The 27,060-nt window shown below is 32.9% G+C and overlaps 1 protein-coding gene across 1 annotated transcript in view; it reads left to right on the forward strand.

Annotated features, from left to right (window-relative positions):
* CDH19 (cadherin 19) overlaps positions 1-27,060 on the forward strand; it is a 114,498-nt gene that overhangs the window by 81,996 nt on the left and 5,442 nt on the right. The window contains exons 9-11 of the mRNA XM_055296945.2: positions 3,533-3,654; positions 22,069-22,186; positions 24,477-24,728. Coding sequence (XP_055152920.1) covers positions 3,533-3,654; positions 22,069-22,186; positions 24,477-24,728 — 492 coding nt within the window. The remainder of the gene's footprint in view (positions 1-3,532; positions 3,655-22,068; positions 22,187-24,476; positions 24,729-27,060) is intronic.

Here is a 27,060-nt window from a genome sequence, read left to right on the forward strand (position 1 = left end):
TTCACAACTGAATTACGTTATACAATTTAATTATTTAAGCAAAAAGATATTCTGTGATGATGTATGTGCTAAAACCATAACAAATATGAACCTTAATTTTCTGGTTCATTTCTTCTTGAAATCTTTAGAAATATCTTTTCATTTTTAAATGTTCCATTAATTTATTTTCATCCTAAATGTCACACAATGGAGAAAAGTCTCAAAATGATAAATACTAATAGTTGCTGTATTTCTTAAAGGCCATGGATGTGTGTGTGTGTGTGTGTGTTTGTGTGTGTGTAATAAATCCTAGAAATTTTAATTTTTAATTAATTGAAAATTACAATTTCTATCTTAATTGTAACTGTTATTGTTGGGAAAATACAATTATAAGCAAAATCTCATCCCAGCCCAGAAAACCTCTCCTCAAAGGTAGAACAGAGAGAAAAATTTTATTACTGGAAAGCATTAAAACACAATGTGACATGCATCATAGGAAATCTAAGAGATTGCCAAAATGGAAAGAAATCTCACCTTCTTATGTAGTCAAGCAAATGCAATCCATTATATACATGTTCTCAAGTTAAATGTTATCTAGACGTTCGAGTATGAGGACTTAGCACTATTTGTCACATAAAATTCATTCTATATTCACTGGGTAGTTGGAGTGACCGCCTGTGTTTGCTAAGTGGTTTTATCCAAAGGACAACTTAACTTTTCATGTCTTTATGACAAGAGGTAGTTCTACAACTTAGAACAAGAACGTTGCTAAAATGAGTCTCCTATCCTCCCCCAAATGTAGGCTATAGGGATGCTGTATTCCTCGAAGATTACATTTCAAAGAGATGGTCACCATTACTTAAGAAATACAATCCTGCATCCTAAAGCTTCCAAGAAACTTATTGAACTTTTGAAAGATTTCCATACACTTCAAAGGGACAAAGAAAAAACTTACATACAAAGCTTTTTTTTTCCTCTTTCTCTCTCTCTCTCTTTCTGTGTGTGTGTGTGTGTGTGTGTGTGTGTGTGTGTGTATGAATGCTCTGAGAAAGGGAAGGAAAGAAAAAATATTTTCCCTTGCTTTCAGCAAGTACCAGGCCTCTAATTTTTAATTTGTCTTTTTCTTTCAAATTATCATTACAAATAGTACATATATTTTAAATGAAAACACTGAGACAAACTAAAGAATCCCACCCCTATACCTTTTAATTGTATGCACCTTTCCTATAGCTTTTTTTTTTTTTTTTTTTTAAGAAAAAGAGAGGCCCTGTATGATGACTTAAGCCTGTAACTCCAGCACTTTAGGAGGCCAAGGTGGGTGGATAACCTGGGGTCAGGAATTCGCGATCACCATTGCCGACACGGCAAAAGCCTGTCTCTACTAAAAATACGAAAATTAGCCAGTCCTGGTGGCATGTGCGTGTAGTTTCAGCTACTAGGGAGGCTGAGGCAGGAGAATCGCTTGAGCTTAGGAGGTGGAGGTTGCAGTGAGCTGGGATCCTGCCACTGCACTACAGCCTGAGAGAGAGAAAGTTTAAAAAAAAAAACAAAAAACTACACAATATAATAGCTGCAATTTACTTTTTTCAGTTCACAAAATACGTCTGGTTAGTAGATACAACAAAATAATATTTAACATTCATTGTTCAGTTATGTGCTAATTACTCTTAATTGCCTTATGTATATTATCCAATTTATGTAATTGCTTCATGTAATTTATGTAATTGCTTTATGTATATGTTTAATCTTAACAACAACCCTATAAGGCAGTTACTACTATCACACCCATTTTTCAGAATGCCAACTGAGGCATTCTGGTTAAGTATTTTTCTCAAATTGAGAACCAAAATTCAAACTCAAGTCATCCAGTTTTAGAGCTCACAACAAAAATGTGTTATGTTGACTCACTCTTTTATTTGAGACAGGGTTTCACTCTGTAGACCAGGCTGGAGTGCAGTAGCCCGATCACAGCTCACTGCTGCCACAACCCCCTGCTCAAGCGATTCTCCCACCTCAGCCTCCCAGGTAGCTGGGACTACAATGTACACTACCACACTCAGCTAATTTTTTGGATTTTTAGTGGAGACGAGTTCTCACTATGTTGCTCAGGCTGCTCTCAAACTCCTGAGTTCAAGTTATCCTCCTGCCTTGGCCTTCCAAAGCTCTGGGATTTAGAGGTGTGAGTCACCATGTTGGCCAGACTCACACATTTTTAATAAATCCACATAATGTCATAGTTCAGTTGTAATTTATTCTCCCCAATTCTTTTTTGATGTACATTTGAGTCGTTTATATAATTTGGATGTGATGCAAATAACTCTGGAACGTATTTAATTGGGTCATTTACTCAAATACTGATACCTTAGACTGTAGCTTAAGTTTAACAGATTGGGTCACAGATATGTGTAGTTTAAATTTCAGTATCCATTGCTAGAGTTGGTTTACATTGTTATTTTTCAGCACTCAGCTATCACTGGGTGCTGTTTTATCACAAATGGCATGTGCTAAACCATTCTTCTTACCTGTGGTGAGAGGCTGTGTGAACATCATGATAGCTCAGTGTGTCTCCACCGCAGGCCATTTGGCTCAACACTTCTGCCCCAAATTTCAACCAGGGCACATTGACAATGTCTGGACACAGTTTGGATTGACACACTGGGGTGGGAGGGATGCTGCAGACATTTGGGGGATAGAAGTCAGGAATGCCGCTAAGCATCCTACAATGCACAGGAGAACCTCCCAAAACTAAGAATTATCCAGTCTAAAATATTAATAGTGACAGCAGTGAGAAAGTCTGCTATAAGATAAATCGAATTTTCTCTCCTGTAAATTCCTAGTTCATACTTTTTTCTGAAATGTCTTTTTTTGTATCAATTTGAAGGATTTAAATGTTTTAACCACAATTTTCTCTCATTATGTTTTTTGAATTTCTTAGCTCACTTAGAAATTCTTCTCAATTCGATGTTTATATAAAAATTTTATTTAGATTTTATTATAACTATTTTACTTTAAAATATATTTAGATTCTAATTATTTGTTGTTAAAAGCTACGCTCTAAATTTCAGTGGTTCACAGAATTGATTGCTATTTTTGTTATAGCACTGCAGCTATAACCTTACACAAATAATTAAACTGTAATTTTTGAAACTAAATGGTTTATCAATTTTTTATCAGTAAAATTGGGGGGAATAATAATCCATGTATTGATCAAGATTAAATGAGTTAATACAAAACTTTAAATGATTCCTGGACTCTTGCAAGCTCTTCGTATACCCTTATTTTACTTTATCTTTTTACTACTTTTTCTCATCACTTATTACAGCCCATGGCAAGTACAATGCACCCATGCTTGGTTTGAGTATATTGAGCATAGAATTTTTTCTAGGCTCTATTGTTGATAAATAGGTGAATCATATAGATATCCTGTCTTCAGATTGCTTTTTTCAAGTAAAATAAAAATACACCACATAGCCGCTAATGTAATTTTAATGATGTCTCTTCTAAAGACATACTTAAATATGTTAGATGATTATTATATATATTCAAATTGCAGACAATATAGAACAGATCTCTTCGATCCCAGTGTATGTGCAAGTTCTTAACATCAATGATCATGCTCCTGAGTTCTCTCAATACTATGAGACATATGTTTGTGAAAATGCAGGCTCTGGTCAGGTAAGGACTCATTATAAATTACAAAGTCTAAACAATACATCATTGTTTCATAATATGAAATTTATTCGTATATTATACAATATTGTTATATAATAGATATCATTAACATCTTTAATATTCATATATTATAATTTATATAATTATTGCAATTCTATAATATATTATATTCAATATATATACAAATTATATATATAATAAGCTTTATAATATATAATTTTTGTTATGCGTTCATCTTATTTTAAAACATCAAAAAATTAATTTTATTCTATTCATATTAATTACATGCTTTTATGTTATGAGCTTTGTATAATAATATTTTAATTTTTAAAAGCATGCAAATTTCAAGTTTTCTACTTTCAAATTCCTAAAATATTTTTAAAAATTTGCTAACGATAGTGATTCAGTAGTTTACTTTTATAGTATATTTATTATTCAGTAGTTCATTTATACTTTGCCGATACAATTAAGAAAAAAATTAATTCTATAGGTTAAATAGTCACATTTAAGTTTCTTTTTTTTTTTATTCATCATGCAGGTACAGGTAAAATGAGACATAAACATAGACATATGGAGGGAAAATATGCCAGAATGATTTTTTGTAGCATTTAATCGCTATACCAGGTATAGCAACACAAATAAAACTGAGTTTTGTACAAATTACTAGATATGTAAACACTTACGAGAGCAAACTCATTTTGAAATACATTATCATTACTTCACAATTTATTTCACACACTTTCTTATCTGCTGCTCACTTTTTTATTTGTAAAATGTGAAACTTACATTAGAATGTTATTTGTGTACTTCTAAGCTCTGGTACATAATAAACTAACATAATCATCAGGTTTCTTAGAACACATAGAAGACTATTAAATACCATAAGCTGTTTTTCTTTAAAAAGTGTCCACTAATGTTCAAAATTTTAGAGTCTAGAGTTCATGATACTAAATAGTTATACAGACACTATCAACTCAATTATTCTAAGTAGCTTTGAATTTATCAACAAAGCTAGTCAGGGAGCATTTGGGTTTTACAAAAGCAGAAATTATATTTCTTTTTCAATAAATGTTAGTAACCAAAGTTATCTTTGATCTTCAATTTCCTACTATGCTGAGGAATAGGCATATCTTAAGAAATAGGTACATCTTAACTGTTACTGATTATTAAACTGCAACATAGTGAAAATTGTCAATATTTCTTGAAATGACTGTGAATTTCATTAAGCTATGTGTATTTTTGAATGTGATTTCACTGGAAATAATGATCAAATCTTGCCTATAAATATTTTCCAAAATGTTTTTGAAAACAGTAATAGAATTGTTATAAATATACAAATGACTTTAAAAATTTAAAGCACTCATTTCTAATGGGTTAGAACCCAAGGATTTGGGGAAAGAAAAAGGTGGATATAAAAATTTCAGAGGCTCTCCGTTGTGTTGCACTTTCCCTAGAACCAAAATTGAACTATTTTAGAAATGTATAGACATACAGCATAGGGTAGAAGAGATCACAAAACCAGAATGAACATGAACTTGGACCCATGGCTCCTGCAGAAATTCAGCTTAGACGTTTTTCTTCAAACCTGGTAATATAAGTAGATTATATACTTAGAAATTAGACATATCTAATGTTCTCAAGAATTTCAAACGCATCTGGTTACTTAGACACATTGACAAATATAACAAGCAACTTTTAAATAATAATGTAAATCTAATGATACTTTAAATGTGGCACGCCAGTTTTCTTAAAATACAAATAATTTTTGAAATGATGAATTTTATAATATTCTAATAAATATATTACATTTACATATTAGATGTAACATATTTCTAGAAGTATAAATAAAATTATGGTTTATATTTATTATGGTTATATTTCATATTTCAAGTACTAGTATAGTAAATTATTTCATTCATTTCATCTACATATGAAGTGTACATATGAATGTATTTAGATTATCCATTTATTAGATAGCCCGTTTTTAAGCTTTAAAAAAATAGGTTTAATTTACTGCATCTTCTATACACCTATTTGTGTAAATGTCCCATGTGGTAAGTATTTTAATTGAACAAAGTTCTGTTATATATATATTTTGAAATGGAGCTTTGCTCTTGTTGCCCAGGCTGGAGTGAAGTGGCATGATCTTGGCTCACTGCAACCTCCCTATCTCGGTTCAAGCGATTCTCCTGTCTCAGCCTCCCGAGTAGCTGAGATTACAGGTGCACGCCACCACACCTGGCTGAATTTTTTTTGTATTTTTAGTAGAGACGTGTTTTTTTTTTTTTTTTTTTTTTTGAGACGGAGTCTCGCTCTGTCACCCAGGCTGGAGTGCAGTGGAGCAATCTCGGCTCACTGCAAGCTCCGCCTCCCGGGTTCACGAGACGTGTTTTTGCCATGTTGGACAGGCTGCTCTCAAACTCCTGACCTCATGATCTGCCCTCCTCGGACTCCCAAAGTGCTAGGATTACAGGTGTAAGCCACAACACCTGGCCGCTTCTGTTTAATATTTTTGTATTTTCCTCAATATATTACTAGATTTATGACAGCAGAGATTCTTGGTGATTTTATTCTATAGTTATGTATGTATGCACATATAGTGATTATAATATGAAAAGTATTCAATTCATATGCTTTCAGAAAAATATATTTCACATGCAACCTGGAAAAACAATTTTATATGTTTTGTAAATATGAAAAAATTAGCCAAAATGACAATACTAACCATATGGATATAGTTCAAAATAGAATTACTAAGTAGTATTTGTTAGTTATACTAAAAAACTTAATATATATGTATACCTGAGTGCACCAATATATAATAGATATTTTAAAAATTTTATTTGTAATTCATTCAATATTTAAGCTCACGATACACATATATATATACATACATATATATATATATACATGCACACACACCTGTATATATATATACATATTTATATATACAGTAAGAAAACTAATTCTTGGAAAATATCGTTGATATTGAAGTTATCTTTATAACACTTATTCAAATATTATTATACACATATACTCAATGAAAATAGAAATGAAACTAAAAGATGGTGTGCCAGTCCTCTTTTATATATTTTTCAAACTTAATGTACTACTTTGAGCAACACAATTTTAAAAAAGAAGAATGATGAATACTGAAGATTTATTTCATTATTGTCATTCTTCACACAAACTTTCATTACACAAACTTTCAAATTACATGTCTTTTAAATATATATGTGGAAAAAACTTATGAGCAATGATGAAATAATTCTTTGGATGATGACATATCATGAAAATGTTTAAGACAAGTATCTTGATAATATTCAAGGCATTTAAAACCACCATGTTACTAAGTTCCATAATGTATCCTAGATTTATAAAAGTGTCTACATACCCACATAGTCATTGAAGATATAATTTTTTAATTTGAAGTAAGTTGATATTTGTTTATTCTTTGAAGTACCTCTATAACAACCACAAAAATGAAATACCATTATCTACAAATAGGTAGAACCGATCCAAAGGAAACTCAAATGCTAATGTTTATTCCAATGTACTGTAAAAGTATTCTCAGTCTTAAACTTTACTGAGGAAGAGAAATATCTATTGGATGCAATGGCATAGGGTTTTCTTGTGCCCTGCTTAAAGTATAAGTGTAAAGCTTTATGGAAGAAGCTATGAAATAACATACTTCTTATAAATGTACATATATGTATACTATGCTTAAAAAGTTTAGGTAACTTAGGGAACTTTCTCAGCATCATATAATGTAGCAACAGGTAAGCCAGAATTAAAATTTATGTCTGTCTCCAAGAATGATAATGATTTTAACTCCATATTCCAGGCCAATCATAAAGACTAGCTCTCTTTAGATTATGTGCACAATTAAAAATATGAAAAACAAGTTTTTCTGTTTCTCTATTCAGAAAGAATGCTATTTATGATTTTAAGGGCAAAAATAAAAGGAAGGTCAATTTGACTGATCCCAAACTCCTTCCTGGGATATGCACTCTTCAAACTCAAAATAAAGGACATTGGTCAGCCCTATTTTACAGTTTCCGTTAAGGAGGAATGTCACACATCATGAAATAATTATTTTGGGACATGCAGATGTCACTATCAAATTCTGGAAGTCCATCTCAGTCCTATAAGCATCTGAAAGAATGATACATGGCTACCTGTCATGTTCCTCCACTTAAATCCAAGGAGAAGCCAGCGATTTCCTCTCACCCTGCTTCTACGTGATCGTTTACGAATTGAAATCAGTGGACACATGGTTTGAGTGCTGTCAATGTATATAACATTATAGTAGATACTTTCTCATATATTGAGATGCCTTGTTTTAATAATCCAGGAGTTATGGCTATCACAAGCACAAGACTGTTGTGTTTCCTCCATTGTTGATCATAGAGTTAGACTGACTTGGGTTCATATTTCTGATTCGAAATTCACTGGGTAGGTTTTTGTTAATACAATTAAAACCAAACACCTAACATTAATATATGCCTCCCACAGTGCCACTAAAAACTTTTTAAAGTGCTGTTAATCTGTTCTTCCTTCCTAGAAGTGAAATATTAATGTATGCACACTAAAACCAATGAAGCAACCCCTAAAAAAAAATGCTTTCGAAGGTAATAAAGCATAGCTCATGTAATTGAAATGGTGTACATATGAGCCATAATTATTTTAATGCAATATCTCTGTATAAGTCGTTTTTAAAAATTATTACAAAGGGTAGTAAAAGTTATTTGATTAGGTTCACCATAATCTTAACAATAATATTAAGTGGTGCTGATAAGGAAACTCTGAAGAGCATTCTATTTAGAAGTAAATAGAGAAAATGTTTAAACATAAGGAGCAGTTAATCACCAAAATAAGGAAATGTCTACACCATTAGAACACAAATGTGTCAGATAAATTAAATAATGTAAATTCTGGATTAAGCCAAGAGAAAATCCAGAACCAGTATATACTTTCTTAGATTTCAAGCAGGGAACTTGGTGGCACAAATGAAATGGAAAAACGCTTTGACAGCTTTCCACCTGAGAATGAGAAAGTGATAGTAAAGAGAAAGGTGGCACCTTCTTTGATATAATCTCAGCCTGAGATCCCTGAAAGGGAATTGCTAAAAATAAAATTGGGGCAGAATAAAACATGAAGGACACACAATTTAGAGAATGTTGGTAAGAAATAAAAAGCTTCTTTATACCAGAAACTAAAAGAAGAGTATGTGAGTAGGATGATAGACTCGGCATGGATTAAGAAACACAAAACGAAGTTCACTGTTTCCACTTCCCTAGAGTACTCTTTATTTTTATTTTTAAAAATATTTTTAATTAACAAATACAAATAGCACATATTTATGGTGCATGATGATGTTTATATATATCACAAACATACACACATACATTGTGAAATGGCTGAATCAAGTTAATTAACATATGCATTACCTACATACTTGTTTTTTGTGGAGAGAACACTTAAAATCTACTCTCAGAAATTTTGAAGTATACAAAATGTTGTTATTAACCACAGTCAGTTGTTACTAACTATATACAATCGATCTCTTAAACTTATTTTTCTTGTCTAACTGAAACTGTACATTCTTTGTCCACACCGCTCTTCAAAAAGGACCAGGCTTCTTCAAAGTTCCAAAGCAGCAGCACAATAATTGTTTTAAAAAATATTTACAGGTGTCCATGCATGTGTGCATACACACACGCACAAGTTAGAAAAAAAAGAACAATAAAAAAATAAGCTATCTACATCACAAAAGGAATTATAAAAAGGACAAAGAATGTTTAGATAAATAGATCCTCACACATTCATGTCAGTTTCTGTGTACTTTAGACAACATATTAGTCTTTGATTGCTTACATGGTTTCTGGTACAGCAATATGTTCTCGGTTCTGCCAGTGATCAGTTTATTGCTTCTTGGTGCACATTCATGCCTCAGTACCTGCCTAACTGAATTGCGCCCCCCAACCCCCCACCCCCACCCCCGGAGAGCTTTTCTCCTTTACAGTGAGTGCAAGGTTGAGCCTTGTCAGTAGAGGGCGATGGATGAACGTCGCAGGAGAAGACTTCTCTTCTAGATCCAGTACGTGGCATCTTTGCTTTTCCCTTTGTCATGCTGCATGGTCAGCTCTCTGGACGTGTGGGGATTTGTGTGGTGCTTTGCCCCAGACACACATACAGACCGTAATGTACCAAATGTACAGGCACTTGACAACCAGCAACTGCAGCCTGGGCTCATGATAAGTGCCTTGAGTCACCCCGCCCCCAGCAGCTTCCCCTCCGCCCCTCCCCCTCCCCCCCTCCCCCCCAAGTGTAAACACTGTGCTCCAGACCTGGCAACGCAGTGCGCGCCAAGTCCTGCATATTTATCCTCCAGCCCACTGGTATCCTGGAGGGTTGTTTCTTCTTTCCTGAAGAATGTGGGTTAGAATGTGAACCCAGGCAACCTGTGAACATCTTCCATAGGGTATGCTGCAGCTGCACCTCCTCCAAGGTAGGCTGAAGCTGGTCCCAGGGAGAAGGCTTTCCGCCCACGCTTGTCTGTCCTCTGATATTTTCTCAGAGCGTCAGGATACCCTTTAGAGTTCTCCTTACATCTTTGTGATTGCTCTGATATTATAGCTTACAATTCTATTAGAATTCCTCCTTTCAAATGATCATGTGGTTTTGTCCCTCTGTTGGACCCAGGCTGATACGGAGCCAGGCCTTTCACATTTCCCGTCCTAAATATGCAATCAGTCATTTCCCAAGATTCTGTGATCTGTTAGTGAGGAATTGCAGAAAATACAGATGGAATTGTCAGTAAATAAAATTGGAAAACCTGTCCAATTAATTCCTACGCTTCCTCTTTCATTTTTAATAATGATAAAGACAGTATTAAAGTGATTTTTATTTTTTCAACTATTTTTAATAAGTATAAATATTTATAAATTAATGTTTTAGGAAAAGGTATCAATTTTTCAGAGGGTTTATTTTAATTGTAACTATTAAAATAATTTATAGGTAAATATTATTTCTATCAAATTGCTACAGACAATCTTACATATAGTTCAGCACTAGTTTCCAGATATCCCTATAGAAAGTTGTTAAATAATTTCTTTTTTTAAGGCCAAAATATTTTAAATGTCTAATAAATACATAAATCCTAGGAATAGCACAGAACTCTTTAAGCTTAAATGTGTTCGAATTAATATGAAACATATTAAAAAGTAACTATACCAAAAAGAAGAAAAAATATATATAATAAAATATATTTAAAAGAAAAATGATAAAAAATCAAGTTGTATAAAAAATGTTTGAAAGCTGTGTAAAACATTAATAATTGTTTCTATTACAAATAACTGGCCAGGCACGGTGGCTCACACCTGTTATCCCAACGCTTGGGGAGGCCAAGGCGGGTGGATCACCTGAGGTCAAGGGTTCAAAACCAGCCTGGCCAACATGGCGCAATCCCCCGTCTCTACTAAAAATACAAAATTAGCCGGGCGCGGTGGCACATGCTTGTAAACCCAGCTACTTGGGAGGCGGAGGCAGGAGAATCACTGAACTTGGGAGGTGGAGATTGCAGTGAGCCGACATCACGCCATTGCACTCCAGCCTGGGTAACAAGAGTGAAACTCTGTCTCAAAACAAAACTAGGCCAGGCTGGGTGGCTCGCGCCTGTAAACCCAGCACTTTGGGAGGCTGAGGCGGGCGGATCACGAGGTAAGGAGATCGAGACCATTCTGGCTAACACGGTGAACCCCCATCTCTACTAAAAATACGAAAAAATTCCCGGGCATGGTGGCGGGCGCCTGTAGTCCCAGCTCCTCAGGAGGCTGAGGCAAGAGAATGACGTGAATCCGGGAGGCAGAGCTTGCAGTGAGCCAAGATCGCGCCACTGCACTCCAGCCTGGGCGACAGAGTGAAACTCCGTCTCAAAACAACAACAACAACATCAACAACAACAACAACAACATAAAACAGAACAAGTGACTACATAAACCCTGTAACTTTTTGGCAGACTAATACATTTTAATTAAAAATAAAGGCAGGCAGGGGGTGATGGCTGACACCTGTTATCCCAGCACTTTGGGAGGCCGAAGCAAGAGCAGCGCTCCAGTCCAGGAGTTCAAGACCAGCCTGGGACACACAGTGAAATCCCATCTCTACATTTTTTTTTTTTTTTTTTTTAAATTAGCTGGGCATGGTGATTAATGCCTGTAGTCCCAGCTACCAAGGATGCTGATGAGGGAGGATTACTTGAGCCCAGGAGTTCAAAGCTGCAATGATCTATGATTGCATCATTGCACTCTAGCCTGGGCAGAGTGAGGACATGTCTCAAAAACAAACAAACAAACAAACAAACAAACAAACTAAATAAATAAATAAATAACGATCAGAGATAAGTGAGAAGATAATTATTTGCAAAATCCTGAAGAAGTCATTCTGTCCTCAATATGCAAGAATATTTGCTGGTTGATAAGAAATGATCTTTATAAAAGTTAGTTTCTCAGTGTTCATGTAGTAAATGACTTAATGAAAATACCGTGGGTGACTTTGCCAACGAAGAAATTTCGAAGCACTTTGTGTCTATTACAGGTGACATATTCATCAATCTGAATGTTTTAACCAGGTAAGAGTACTATTGAAGCTTTCCCAGATTATTCTCTATAATATGCATTCATAGAAATTAACATTTAAAAAATTTATCAAATCCAGAAACCACATTCTATTTATTACTAATATTAATAGGGAGTGAACATTTTTAGTAAATTGATTCATAGATTGGTTTGATGAATTACTTGCGTGTATAGAAATTTCAGCAAGTATGTAAAATGTATATAAAATGAAAGTATGTTTTGAGTATAAAGAAAATTTTACTTAAGAATAATAACCAAAGTAAAGGGTGTTTTGGGACATCATTTATCTAATAAAGCACCTTAAACCTAATAAAAAGAAAAGTGATCTTTCAAAGTACCTCCTAGATTAATAAAACAACCAGATTAATATCTTGAAGTAACACTATTTAAGGCAATAAGATTACATAACAATCAATAAATCATCCTACAAGAGCAACATTTTCTTGTATTACCTTTATTTTATCATCAAGGTTATCAGACTATCAGACTTGAAGACTTGTATTGAAAAATAATTAAAGGAAAATACTTTGAATTGTAAAACTTGTTTTTTAAAGTTTGTGATGTGATTATAAGGTTGTCCATGAAATTTGCCAGTTCACTTTTTTTATAACGCAAATCTATTAATAGGTAGAATGGGTAAAATATAGAATTTTAAAACAATATAAAATTCTCCAAATGTGTTTCAGTGAAGATATACAGATCTTAAAATTATACTATATACAATATTTTCTTTACTCTTTTGAAAAAAATTCCTTATCTCCAAAAATAATTGGTAACTTTTTCATGATGGATTTATTTGTATATTTTGGAGATTGCTTAGATGTGCTACAGCATCAGAAAATTAAAAAAAAAAAAACCAGCTATTTTCTTCCAGCTAGTTATCATTCTTGGCCCCAGGATGGCCAGAGTTTAAAAAAGATAGGTGTTTAATAACTGAGGCTGCTCTATTTCTCTTTCGATTGGAACCGTCTATCACGTTTCTCAATTTTTGTTTGTTTGTTTGTTTGTTTTTTATTTGAAACAGAGTCTGGCTGTGTCACCCAGGCTGGAGTGCAGTAGTGCAATCTCGGCACACTGCAACCTCTGCCTCCTGAGTTCAAGTGATTCTCCTGCCTCAGCCTCCCGAGTAGCTGGGACTACAGGCGCATGCCACCACACCCGGCTAATTTTTTATAGTTTTAGTAGAGATGGGGTTTCACCATGTTAGCCAGGATGGTCTCCATCTCCTGACCTCATGATCCGCCTGCCTCGGCCTCCCAAAGTGCTGGGATTACAGGTGTGAGCCATCACACCCGGCCCTCATTTACTCCTAAGCAATACTAGCACACAGCTTTCCAATGATAGCTGAGTGCATCTTTTTGAATTTGATGGATTTGCCTCTTTTACCCTTTGAGAAAAATGAGCAGGATAGCAAAATAAGTGTTGTTCTTTTTATGTATTATTTAAATGTCTTTTGTTTTTTGTTTCTTTGTTAGGTTTTGTTTTGTCCCATGTTTTTGAAAGGCAAAGTGGTTCTTTAGAGAAGATTGCAATAAACGTTTGTTTTCTAGTGTTAAGTTCCTGGCATTGTATGGGCTGATTGGTATTCTTGATTATTGTCTAAAAATCACATGTATAGGAAACCATGAGGTTTAATTCAAATATGTTTCCCCTTATGTGAGAATGAAACATCAAAAACAACAGGCTAAAATAACAAAAAATTACACAGTGCAATAGCTGAAGATCTCCATCACTCATCCACACGTCCCCAATTAGATGATAATATCCTAGCCATGCTAAATACTAATCTCCTCATTTCAAAAATAATCATACAACTTCTACTCTACAATCTCTATCTTCTAAGGATTTTGTAAAGATAAAAAACAAATAAGAAAGAAGGTAAAAGAGAACTGTGGTACAAGTAGTTTTGTTAATATTAACAGTGACAATTAAGGGTCATGTCATACATTACAAGTTCTTAAGATGGAGTTCGTTCTCTTCTAAAGAGATTTGAATGAGCTATACGGTGTCTATGTACACTTGATGTTGCACAGAAACAACATTGTCAGTGTCTGCTGGAGATGAGAGTGGAGCAGGTTAATAATGTCGCTCATTAGATGTTTAAGGGAGTCAAATTAACAAAGTAAAAAACAAAAGTTAAGAACTCCAATATAAATGTATTATAGAGGTTGATTTTTTTGTTTTGTCATCATATGCGTGTGATATTAATAATGTACTACAGGTACATAAGATGTAACCATTGGTTTAGCTGAATGAAGTGTTTGAGAGACTGAATGCACAAGTTTTACATTTTCTTGTGAATCTATAATCATTTCAAAATGCAGGTTTTTTAAAAAAGTCATTAGACTGGAATGAAAGAAAATGAAATAATGTAAGAAAAATGGAAAAGAGGATTAAAACAATTTACTTTTATCTAAGCGTTTCTTAGTATCAAATGAAAAGTTTCTCTATATAATTTTTATGTGTATCATTTAGTTCCTTTGACTTGATTTGTAAAATATTTATAGATTTCAAAGCATTGTATATTGTTAACTTTTTATTATTTTTAGGAAAGTTTAAATAACATGAAAATTAATTGTAACTTTGAAACTCAACTATACAAATCTCTTGACCGAAAATATTCCTTAGAAACTTCTCTGTGACATAGTCTCAGTATTATTAAGTATAACCTAGGCGGGACACATTGGCTCACTTGTGTAATCCCAGCACTTTGGGAGGCCTAGGCAAGAGGATCACCTGAGGTCAGAAGTTTGAGACCAGCCTGGCCAACATGGTGAAACACTATCTCTACTGAAACTACAAAAATTAGCTGGGCGTGGTGGTGGTCACCTGTAATCCCAGCTACTCAGGAGGCTGAGGCAGGAGAATCGCTTGAACCTGGGAGGAAGAAGTTGTAGTGAGCCGAGATCGCACCGTTGCACTCAAGCCTGAGTGACAAGAGTGAAACTCCATCTCAAAAATAAATAAATAAATAAGTAAAGAATAAGAATAATAATCCTAAATCCTAGGTAATAAATATAAGACTTCACAACGCACACATAATATGTATAATAATGATAAAATATTATAGTCCTCAATCGATAATCAAAACTTTATGTAATATTGAAACTGATAGGGTAATATAATTTAAAACAGTAATGAGAAATCAATGCCTTCTCTTACACTATTATTTCTTGGAGTTCTAAAGCTGAATTTCATACAATATATAAAGTACATATAAAATAAAGTCACTGAAAAGAAGAAAAATTATTTGAAAATATAAGAGTATGTAATGCAGTGCTTCTAAATAAATGATAGAAGTGTAAATTTTCCTGTAGCCACGTTTAAAAATATAAAAAACACCCAGATAATGTTAATTTAATAATGTTTATTTGATATAATATATCCAAAATATCATCTTCACATGCTTTTAATTAAAATCATTAACAGAATATTTAATATTTTATACACATTTTTAATTTATGAAGATGATTCTTGTCTCATTTCCCACATGCTCAAACAGCCAGAGAAAATGACAGGTAAAACGATGTCTGATATCTATCTTCTTTGGATGGATAATAAATTAATCATAGAAAATAAAAATGCCAGAGTAGTCACACTCTACTCTGGAGGAATCCAAACATTTACTCAAATACCTATGTGGGTAAACTAAACTTTTGGTTTTGTTCTTAATGTGTAAGTGGCTGGGGTGGGGAAGAGAAGGAGAGAATTTTCAGCAATTTGCAAAATATTAATACAATAAATGAGCTGACATCAGAGTAATTTGCCTTCACTGTGTGGTGCAAATGGTTATCATTTTTCAAATCAATGAGTGCCATTATTTTGACTGATATTAAATGTCTTTTTTTTTGGAGGCAAAGTATAATATCGATAATTTTCAGATTCACTCATACCAATATTTTGTCCAAAGACATTTACCTTGTCTCCATGTAAAAATTTTCTTTTTCCTAAATTTCAGTGGTTGCATTTTGTGATCTATGATTCTCTTCCTTTCACTTTTGTGTCCAGAAGTTTTCCCGAACTCATTATTTCTTCTTTTATCCACTTCTTCCTCTCGACTACAGTTCACATCCAAATAACTGTATCTCTGCCTGATTTTTCTGTTTTAAGCTATGTGTCTGACTAACCTGAGAAAACAACTCAGATGTCCCATGGCTACACCAAATTTGCTCCTAAGCCTTCCCTTTTTTCAGTATCCTTAGGAAAATTATTATAATGTCAAGTTTTGCAGGAAAAAAAACATACGGGCATCATTTTTAATTAATTCTAGTCTTTATTCTCCATATCCAATCAATAATTTGGTTCTGTTGATCCCATCTCCTACATATGTCTTTAATGTATCAATTTCTCTCTATCATCATTCTTTCTACCCTAATAGGGACCTATCTTCTCTTCTAGTGTGAACCTGACCTAAGCAGGTCTGCAGAGGGATGTTCCTGTAAAATCAAACTTTGCTTCTTCCAATCTCACAGCACATATGCAGCAATGTATCAGTTTTCTAAGTCAATTATATTTATTAGGTAAGTCTGTAGTCATGCAGTTTCAGGAGAACCAGATTTTACTGGATGGAGAGTAGCGAGGAGAATATATAGCCCTCTTGAAAATGGTGAAAAAACATTACTTTGGTGACATCTTCTGGAGCTCAGCATACCCTTAGGCAAATTTTGGGACTCAGGAACTGTATCTCTATTTGAAGCATACTGTACCATTCTCAATCTAGGAACACTGCTCAATAATTTCTGTATTGTTTCTCATTAAAAATAACACATTCCGTAATTGTGATTGTTAGTGTTTTTTTGTATATCACATAAAGTGATTTTGATTACCAAGCAGTGGTTCAATAGAATCATGACAATAGCTTGTGGACTAGATTCTCTATTTCCAGACTTACACTATGGATGTCCTCAGAAGGAGCATTCTAAAATGCAGTCCTTTGCCTGGAACCATGTGATCCCAAATAAAAGCAATGATCATGTCATTCCCAACTTAGAGCCTGGGAGTGTCCCTCAGTATAAAATGGAAACTCTTTAATATGTCCACGATGTATCCCCTCCTCACTTCTGCAGTATGATCTAATTTCAGCACAGACCCCCAGTGTTTAAGTATTAAGTACTTTAGGTGTTTGTAACGTTTTTAATGTAATTTCGGTATTCTGTACTTTCTCAATACTTTTTAAGTTTGCAATTCTGCTTGATCTTCTACACCACTAGAATGTGAACAGTGGTAACAGAGACTAACTCTATCCATGATTGTACCACCAGGCCTTAGGATTACTTGGCGTGCTGTAAGTACTAATGAAATACATCTTAAATGGATACATTTAAGATACTAATGAGATATTTTACAATTTAATATTTTTCCATATACATGCTGATTTCATGTGAATTTTAAAAGTATATTTGGAATATTAACTTTAAAAGGAAAATTAGAAAATGCATATTGAGATAAAAATCTAGGAATGTGTATTTTTCAACTGAATATCAATTTCTACAAGTTAATGGCAAAAACAATTACGATATCTATGACATTTAAATAAATATAATGTAATTTTCTGAAAAGTCCTTTTAGAAAACTTAGAGTATCCCCAGTTCTATCCAGGTCTAAAATATTATACTATAATGACCTTTTCAACATTTTTCTTCTAATATTTTGCTAAACAAAGAAAGACAACAAGCATACTACAGCCTAGACTTTCTTGTTGGTTCTAGTTCTATTAGTGTATTATTTTGCACTTGGCCTGTTTGAACAGATGTTCAACACCTTTTTTGAGTTTTATAGATATATTTTGTCAAAACAGGTGTAATTTAAAATCATTTACTCATTAGAACAACATAAAAAGTAATGGTCTCATACATATGTTTGTATAATAATTTCTTGGCAATGGGAGAAAATTTGCATCTTTAGCCTAATACAAGGTATACCTACCTGGAATAACTAAATAAGCAACTCAGATAAGATTTTTAAGAAAATCTTTCTAGGTATTCATTTATTACAACTCCCACTTTTTGTTTAACATTTTTCTATTGAGAAGCATTTTTTATTGTTTATTAAGTGCATTTCAAGGAATTGATGACTTATATAAATTAATACTCCGTATTTGTATATTGATTTAGAATTCATGATTCAATTTATAGTTTATAATCTTATTCAACAATTTATTCATTGACTAATCCTGGAAGTAGGTTTCACTGTGACTTGCCATGAAGGTAAGGAAACAGACACAAATGTATTGCTTGCTCCAAATCATTGTGTACAAGAGTTGCATCTTAAACTAGCTGTCCATCAATTGCATGTTTAATAAGAACCATCTCTTTGGATTGAAGAATGTGAGTACTGGGCTTATTTTTGACTCAGGATAATTAATCTGGAGCGATATTTTAGTAAACTGGCCCATGTGTGACTTTTTCTTAAAAAAAGACAGCGCATAATGATTAATAGTAGGAAAATGATTATCTTTATTCTCCTGATTATCTTTAAGTCAAATAGTGATTATAGTTTCATAAAATAACTAAATTGGAACTTATGAAACTTCCAATAGTTGGCCATCTTTAATCTACAAAATATTAATTTCATACGTTTATACCTAATATATGATATCTTTACATTCTTTAATTTTCATGATATTCTTTGCTTAGGATCACATTTTTTCATCAATTCATATTTTTATTCAAGTATTAGCTCACTGGCTGTACTCTTACCCTAGAAAATCTTCCTTTTCTCCCATGTCAAAACACATTATTTTCCTCTATTTTTAACCATTATTTTTGGTCCTTATCCTATAAAATTATATTACTCATTTCTCTGTCACTATCTTTTATGAGACATGTTTTTACTTGCTTTTGGAATTCCATGTTTTTTATGGTATCATTTTGTATGCAAATATGGTAGGACAAGAACAAGTCTAGGGTATGAACAATATGTCCTAGAGGGCTACACTTACTACTCATATTGCATATTGACTATGACATCAGCTTACATTCTAATTCTGGCCCAGCCAATTTGCTTACCTAAGAGACTTAGCTTATATGAAGCTTAATATAAACATTTATAGCATAGGAACAATGATACGATTTATTCCAAAGGACCATTGTGAAGATTATCTAAGATAATGTATAGAACAGATCCTGGCCCATAGGTAAGTTCTTATTAAATTGTAGTTACTTTTCGATTCTTGGGGCTTACACAATATATTTCCATTGTAGCTTTCCATGCACTGTATATAGATGATGGATGTATTGTGTCAGAAATAAATTGGCCAAAATTCTACCTTGAGAGCAAAATGAATATTAAAAATCTGAGCTTTGGGCCAGATGCAGTGGCTCACGCCTGTAATCCCAGCACTTTGGGAGGCCAAGGTGGGCAGATTATGAGGTTAGGAGACTGAGACCATCCTGGCTAACACGGTGAAACCCCATCTCTACTAAAAATACAAAAAAAAAAAAAAAAATAGCCGGGCGTGGTAGCGGGCACCGGTAGTCCCAGCTACTTGGGAGGCTGAGTCGGGAGAATGGCATGAACTCGGGAGGCGGAGCTTGCAGTGAGGCAAGATCATGCCACTGCACTCCAGCCTGGGTGACAGAGTGAGACTCAGTCTCAAAAAAAAAAAAAAAAAAAAAAAAAATCTGAGCTTTCTTTCAGAATTGGCCATAATTTGGAGTTATTTTGCTTTTCTCTTTTCCCAATCTCTCAAGCCATGGCTGTTCTTGGTATATACTTTTACCTTTTATCTTTACTCCTTTCGTAAATGTATAAGGTCAGCGATAGGTCCCAGATAATAATTTTAACCAGTGCAACAGATAGAAGTTTTTCTTAGAATTTTATTTTAAAATGAAAATGAAAACCTTTTCATTGTTATATTTAAAGGAAAAATAAATATCCTCCATCAAGACTTATGAGCACATTAATGTGGTCTCTTTATTAGAGATATGTGTTTATCTTTACGTGTACCTGTTCAAGGTAAATTCAATAAAATTCATAATACTTGATATATGACTCATTTTATGTCAGTGTCTTCCTATTTTTCTAAAACAATTATGAAAGCCAGTAAAACATATCTTATTGGAAGCCCAATATACAGAGCAAATATAAGTGGAGACATGTTCATTTAAAAGGGGGCAGACTGTTGAAATCTTGCTCATTCAGTTTCCTGTACATACGTATAAGGTATTTTGATTTATTAAAAATCTTTTGAAATACATACAGTCTATCTCCAGTCTTCTTAAGTCTTCATTCCCAAAGGGAGACATTTACAACATTTAGTCAGATGCTCATGTTTGATACAGAGCATCAGGTAGTAAAATAAAATATTCCTTATCTGAACACTGTAACCACATGCACCAGCAAGATAAACATGAATTCTATACTTTGTTATCAATCTTACTTCAGTAAATATGCATATAAAGATATTCATATGCCTATTACTAACAATATTCAGGACACCATGGTATGCAAAAACTCAACAAGAGAATATTTTGATGAGCAACACATAATAGACATAGGAACACATAATAGACGTTTGTCGTGTGACAAACTCTCCGACAAGCCAAGACCTGTAATCCTGAAAATGAACGCTGAAGGTTAAGTATTAGTATTTTTATTTTTCAAGGTTAAAAACTTGTAAATGGCAAAGCCACAATTCAGAACATTGGGCTTCCAAGCCCCTGCCCTCTACCCAGCCTATACAAAATCCTGTAATATTCTAAAATACAGCCTTTACATTAACACAAATCAATATCCACATGTATAATTGTAAGCATGGATTGAATAAAATGTGTTTTGTTAAATTACTTAACACTAAATGAATATTATTTATTAGTAATGTGTAATGAGTTAAAAATAAATCAATGTGGAGAAATAATATACAGATCGTATTGGTTTCCTAATGTTCTTTATGCCTGTGATGACATACCTATTTTTTTGAAGTATAATATAAATCTGGGTTTGTCATCTTGCATCTGAGGCTATTTTTGTTTGACATATTGTTAAAAGCACTTTAATTCTAGAAAATTCAAAACAATAACTTCTATAATCAATTTACTTTAATTTCCACAATTAATCACAATCTCACTATGTGATCTTGACAGCATCTTTTTCGACAATAATGAACTACTTGACTGACAGATTCTCATGTCTTGAAAGAAAAAAATTAATTGAGAATGGATTGGTTCATATCTGCAATACTTCACTGTTTTATGATCTGAGATATAGAGATGAACTTATTTGATGTAAAACACTTTCCTATAATCATTATGGGTCAAAGGAAATCATGTACATTGCCCCTATGTTTTAAATGCATTATTTCCTCAATCAATTGCAAATCTCATTACTTTAGCAAATAGTTTAGTAAGCCAGTAACTCTACCACAGTTTTGCTCTCAGTAAAAACAGGAAATAGACAACTTTAGCAAATCATAGTGTCTGACATTCAGATAAAGAAAAAGTTAAGAAGGAAGAAAGAGTGAAATGTAGACAGGGAGGGTGTGAGTAATACAAAAACAAAGCTTTGGAGACTTCTAACAAACAGCTTTTGGAATCCACCTGATGCATCAACAGGAATTTGTTTATTGTGTAATATTACAGCACCCCTTGAAAAAAGGAAGTGAACATATTTTTAGCCAGAGAAGAAATATTTTAATATTATCTACTGATTTGACAGTTATTTTCTGCAATGTCCCTACTGATTGTAATAAAGCAATGTGAATAAAAGCTAATAATAATAACAGCAGTGATCTTCCTGAATCCAAACAACAACAAAAGTCTATCCCCCCTTTTTTTTTTAGGTAATTCGGACTATCAGTGCAGTGGATAGAGATGAATCCATAGAAGAGCACCATTTTTACTTTAATCTATCCGTAGAAGACACTAACAATTCAAGTTTTACAATCATAGATAATCAAGGTAATGTCATTCACTCATAATGAGTTTCGATACGTTTTTGTGACCCATGTTAGACTTTAATGGAATTTATGGCATTGATTTTTATACTGTTCCTGCAACATAATAATGTTTGGAAATCAAGCAAAAGAGTAACAATGAAAATGGAAAACAAAACTCAATGTTAAGTTCTAAAAATATTGCCTCCATTTCTCACCGCATTTCTTCAAAGTAGAAACACTTTTTAAAGTTATCCATGGCTGTAAGTTCTTGTAGAGTCTGAATGACCCTGCGAATATAATTGCAGTTCTGACACCATGGCTCCTTTCATGCTTTCGCTAACTCAGACTTCAATCTATGAATGAAGAAGAAAGTGATATTTATTTTAGTTACAGTCATGTTAGCTTGATTGATTCAAAAATATTTAGGGTCATCAATTAGGAGCTTAGAATATATGAAATTGGGTTAATATAGTTCTTATTCCTTCAAAACTAAATAATTTTTATCAATCTAAGGAATAAGTGTTCCAAAGAACTTTTTGTAGGGGCAGAATTTCTTTTTCCTTTCTGTAGAGTTGGATTAACTTTATACAAAGCCACGCTGCTTCTTTTTCATGAGCTTCAGTAAGAGATACTTTTTGTCATAATAAGAACTTCTATTTTAATTTTTTTATACCTCAAAGTGATGAAACACAGTTAATTTAATACTCAAGTATCTGTAACCAAATACTTGCAGTTCTCCTTACAGCTGAGGTTAAGCTTTGTTCAAGAAGAGACCTCTCGTATGAGAGTAAATGCAACACATTTCCGTCTGTTTTGCCCTCGTCAAATTCCCCCAGGGAGGAAACTCAAATATGTTTCAGACAAAAACCACAAATATCTCTTTCGAGCTCTTTGAGAAATCTCCAAACTGCTTTCCACAAAATTTAGCCATGTAACAAACTCTTAGATTCAGGGGGTATGTGTATTATTATTATTATTTTTTTGATGTTGCAAACTTCGACGTTATTTTATTTATTTTATTATTATACTGTAAGTTAAAAATTATATTTTAAAATACATATATTAATATAAATGAATCTAAGCTGGAGTTTTTAAATATATATATTTAAATACATTGATATTTGTATATGTAGAGATTAATTTATATTAATATAAAATAAATTACTGAGGTGAAATAAATACATTGAAGCATACAAAATTGATTTGGTTTAATGCTTGTGGTCACAAGTAATTTAATAAAATACATATTTAAAAAGTGTCAACTGTCTCTCAACTCTTAGATCTGCCTAGCAAATAAAATCACATGGGCTTTATAGACCTTAAGTGTTTCATAGTGAATTGTCTTTAAAAAGGTGATTTGGGAAATGTCCTACTTAAGCATGCATTTCAAAAGGCTTTTATTTGTTTTCCTTTTACTGCTATTGTCTTCTAAAATTTGTCTTGTGACTACAGAAAATATTTTGAGGGATGGTAAAAAAAGAAGTAAAGGGAAAATACAGTTCTGACATATAAGAAATTACAATGACAGAAGTTATTTATAGTATTTTTGGATTCACAGAAGAGTAATTGTATATTTGTTGAAGTGCTTATGGTTTGTTTTCATGGATTTTTTGAATGGACTCTCTAGGTAAATGAATCAGACTAAGTGTAATGATTTTCAGAATTTTAAATACAAAAATAGATTAATAACATCAATGTGATATGAAATATCCTAATAGGATCTTGTCTACCAAGTGAAATTATTTTGTCTGATTAGAAAATATAGTATTTGAGATCATGTGCTTTGACAGATAACTTTGAAAGTCTTGTATATTCCCTGGTGGGTCTCAAGTATTAGAAAATAAACCATGTCATAGGTAATTAACACAAATAAAGCCAGCTCTATCAGCATATATTTCATATGGGTAGTCCCTATAAATTATTGATATCTGATTAAAAAGCTATTTTCTGTGTTACACATATGTTTTATATATGTGTCAAAGACGTTTTGGAACCAATTTAAGTAATTCAATAATAATATAAATACTTTAATTAAATAATTAAGTAGTATCCACTCAATATTTAATAATATTAAATAGTAATTTTACTACATAATTTAAATAATCATCTGATTACATAATTAGGGTTTAGGTAATGTCAAAACACTAATAATTTAGTGTGGATGTTGTAGTTGTCTTCTCATCAGAAATTTTCTCTTCCTTTTATTTGAACTTGATCATATCTCTATACTATTGTCCCTAGTACATGTGACTATTGCATACAAATTTCTCTTATGTAGTTGAAAAAATTATACACATGGATTTTTGTTTTAGATAACACAGCTGTCATTTTGACTAATAGAACTGGTTTTAACCTTCAAGAAGAGCCTGTCTTCTACATCTCCATCTTAATTGCCGACAATGGAATCCCGTCACTTACAAGTACAAACACCCTTACCATCCATGTCTGTGACTGTGGTGACAGTGGGAGCACACAGACCTGCCAGTACCAGGAGCTTGCGCTTTCCATGGAATTCAAGACAGAAGTCATCATTGCTATTCTCATTTGCATTATGATCATATTTGGTAGGTAGTGCTGAACTCAAGATATACTCATTTATTTAAAATGTATGTATATTATAAATACATAAAATAGTTAATTCTATTATGGCATTATAATATGGGTTTGTGTGTATGTTTATTGCTCCTCTGAATGTAGTATTATTCTTAAATCAAGTGGATAAATAAGTGGATAAAGATGTGATCTTTGAATTGTATGAGTATGTGAGTGTGTGTACACATCTGTTTATGCATGTTCTTGACACATATACAATGTAACAATATAAAATATGTAAAAATTAGTGATAATAATGGTGAGCTTCTCTCGAGTGCTTATTACACTCCAGGAGACAATCTTCAGTGTTTTATATGCACTATGCAATCTGAACCTCACAATAACCTTATTAAGTAGTAACTAATATCACCTACGCTTTATAGATGAAGGAATAGAAGCTCAAAAAGCTATGAAGGGTCACGCAGCTGGAAAATGATGTGCTAAGATTCCATGACCACAACACATTGTTACGCAACACTCTATTACAACTCACCAGAGCCCAAGGTGCATTAAAAAAAAAAAAAAAAGCACAGTAAAATCTACTCTCTTAGCAATTTTCGAGTATAAAATACCTTATTATTAACTATAGTTACCATGCTGTAAAACAGATCTCTTGAATTTATTCCTAATGTCTAAGTGAAACTTTGTGTCTTTTGATCAATGTCTCTTCATTCTCTCACCTATCCTGCTACTACCATTCTACTCTCTACTTATATGAGTTATTTATTTACTTTTTTCGATTTGTCGAAGTGAGGTCATGCAGTGTCTGTCTTTCTGTGCCTGGCTTCTTTCATTTAGTATGATGTTGTCTAGTTTTATCTATGTTGTTGCAAATGACAGAACTTTCTTGTTTAAAGCTAAATAGCATTGATTGTGTCTATATACCACATTTTCCTTATCCATTAATTCACTGATGGAAACTTAGCTTCCATCAATTCCATATCTTGGCTATCGTGAATAATGCTGTAACGAACATGAAAGTGTGGATATCTCTTCAACATACCAATTTTATTTATAAGTATTTAAGGTGATGAATATATTAAATTGATTTAATCATTCCACAGTGTATACACATATCAGACATCACATTGTATACCATAAATGTATATGTTTTTATTTGTTAATTAAAACTAAAAATAATCCACAAGTCTTTTTGTGAATAAAAAGGACAGTAAGTGTTAGAAATGAGGAATGTATAAGAGAACGTCTTTTTAAATCCAAGTACAGAAGAGAAAGAAATCCCAGTAAAAGAGCGCTATTAGTTTTTGTTTGCTTGTTTTTTTTTCTATTGCTATCACTATTTTTATAAGCAGATAATTTATATTCATTTCACACATGAGGCAGCTGAACCCCAAAAGGTCTTAATCAGGCTTTCGGGACTATAAAATATTCATCTAGCATAACCTTTTCCTTTTTTTAATGCCAAAATATATAGTCTAAACTCTTCTCTTGCCTCCCTCAAAACTTCAAACCGAAAGCCAATGAAACTACATTGAATAGTGAGAGCAAATGTATCAGACAGTTTCTGAAATGCCAAACTGACCATTCAAACTGGCTTGAGATATGTTTCAGGACCTGCCTGTTTTCACTTAACTTATCTTTCTTAGGGCTTCAAAACCCATCCATTCCTCATTTGCCACCTACCATTACAATTGTTTAGGACCTAGCTTCAGTTTTTAAGATTATTTGTAATGATCTTTGATTATAAAGCTGAATTCACAGCTACATGGCTAGATCCAGACGCAAAGATAAATAGTAAAAGCATAATATGGGGGGAGTAAAATACTGAGCTACCTATAGATACAGACTTAAACCAAGCCCTGAAAACCTACAAACAAACAAGGGGCAGCTTCGCAGTTACACATGTGAGTAAAATTTAGCAGGTGGGAGTTATGGGTCAACTATTATAATAGTGATTTCCTTTGAATGTTTTATAAATGTTTATCTCCAATTCAGATCAGAAAAGTATTTATTAGACTCCTTTCTATTTCAACCATATATATTATATGAGTTCTAAAGTACCATAACTGAATGCAAATATGGTGACCTTATTTATTTTAGATATTTTAAATGCAAGTTTTATATAAATACTATATAACCAATGTATTTCTCTTTGTGATACTATTCATAACATTACTTCACTTGTGTTTCAAATCCTACATGTGAAATTCCGAACAGCCACATAAGATCCTAGGTTGGGTCTTGGTTATCCTTGATACCCATACACAAAGACACACGCACACACACACACATTTTTATTTAAAATTAATGCAAAAGTGTTCTGATTTTTTTCTGTTTCTACAT

Source organism: Symphalangus syndactylus, chromosome 1 (genome assembly GCF_028878055.3).
Source record: "Symphalangus syndactylus isolate Jambi chromosome 1, NHGRI_mSymSyn1-v2.1_pri, whole genome shotgun sequence".
NCBI lineage: Eukaryota > Metazoa > Chordata > Mammalia > Primates > Hylobatidae > Symphalangus > Symphalangus syndactylus.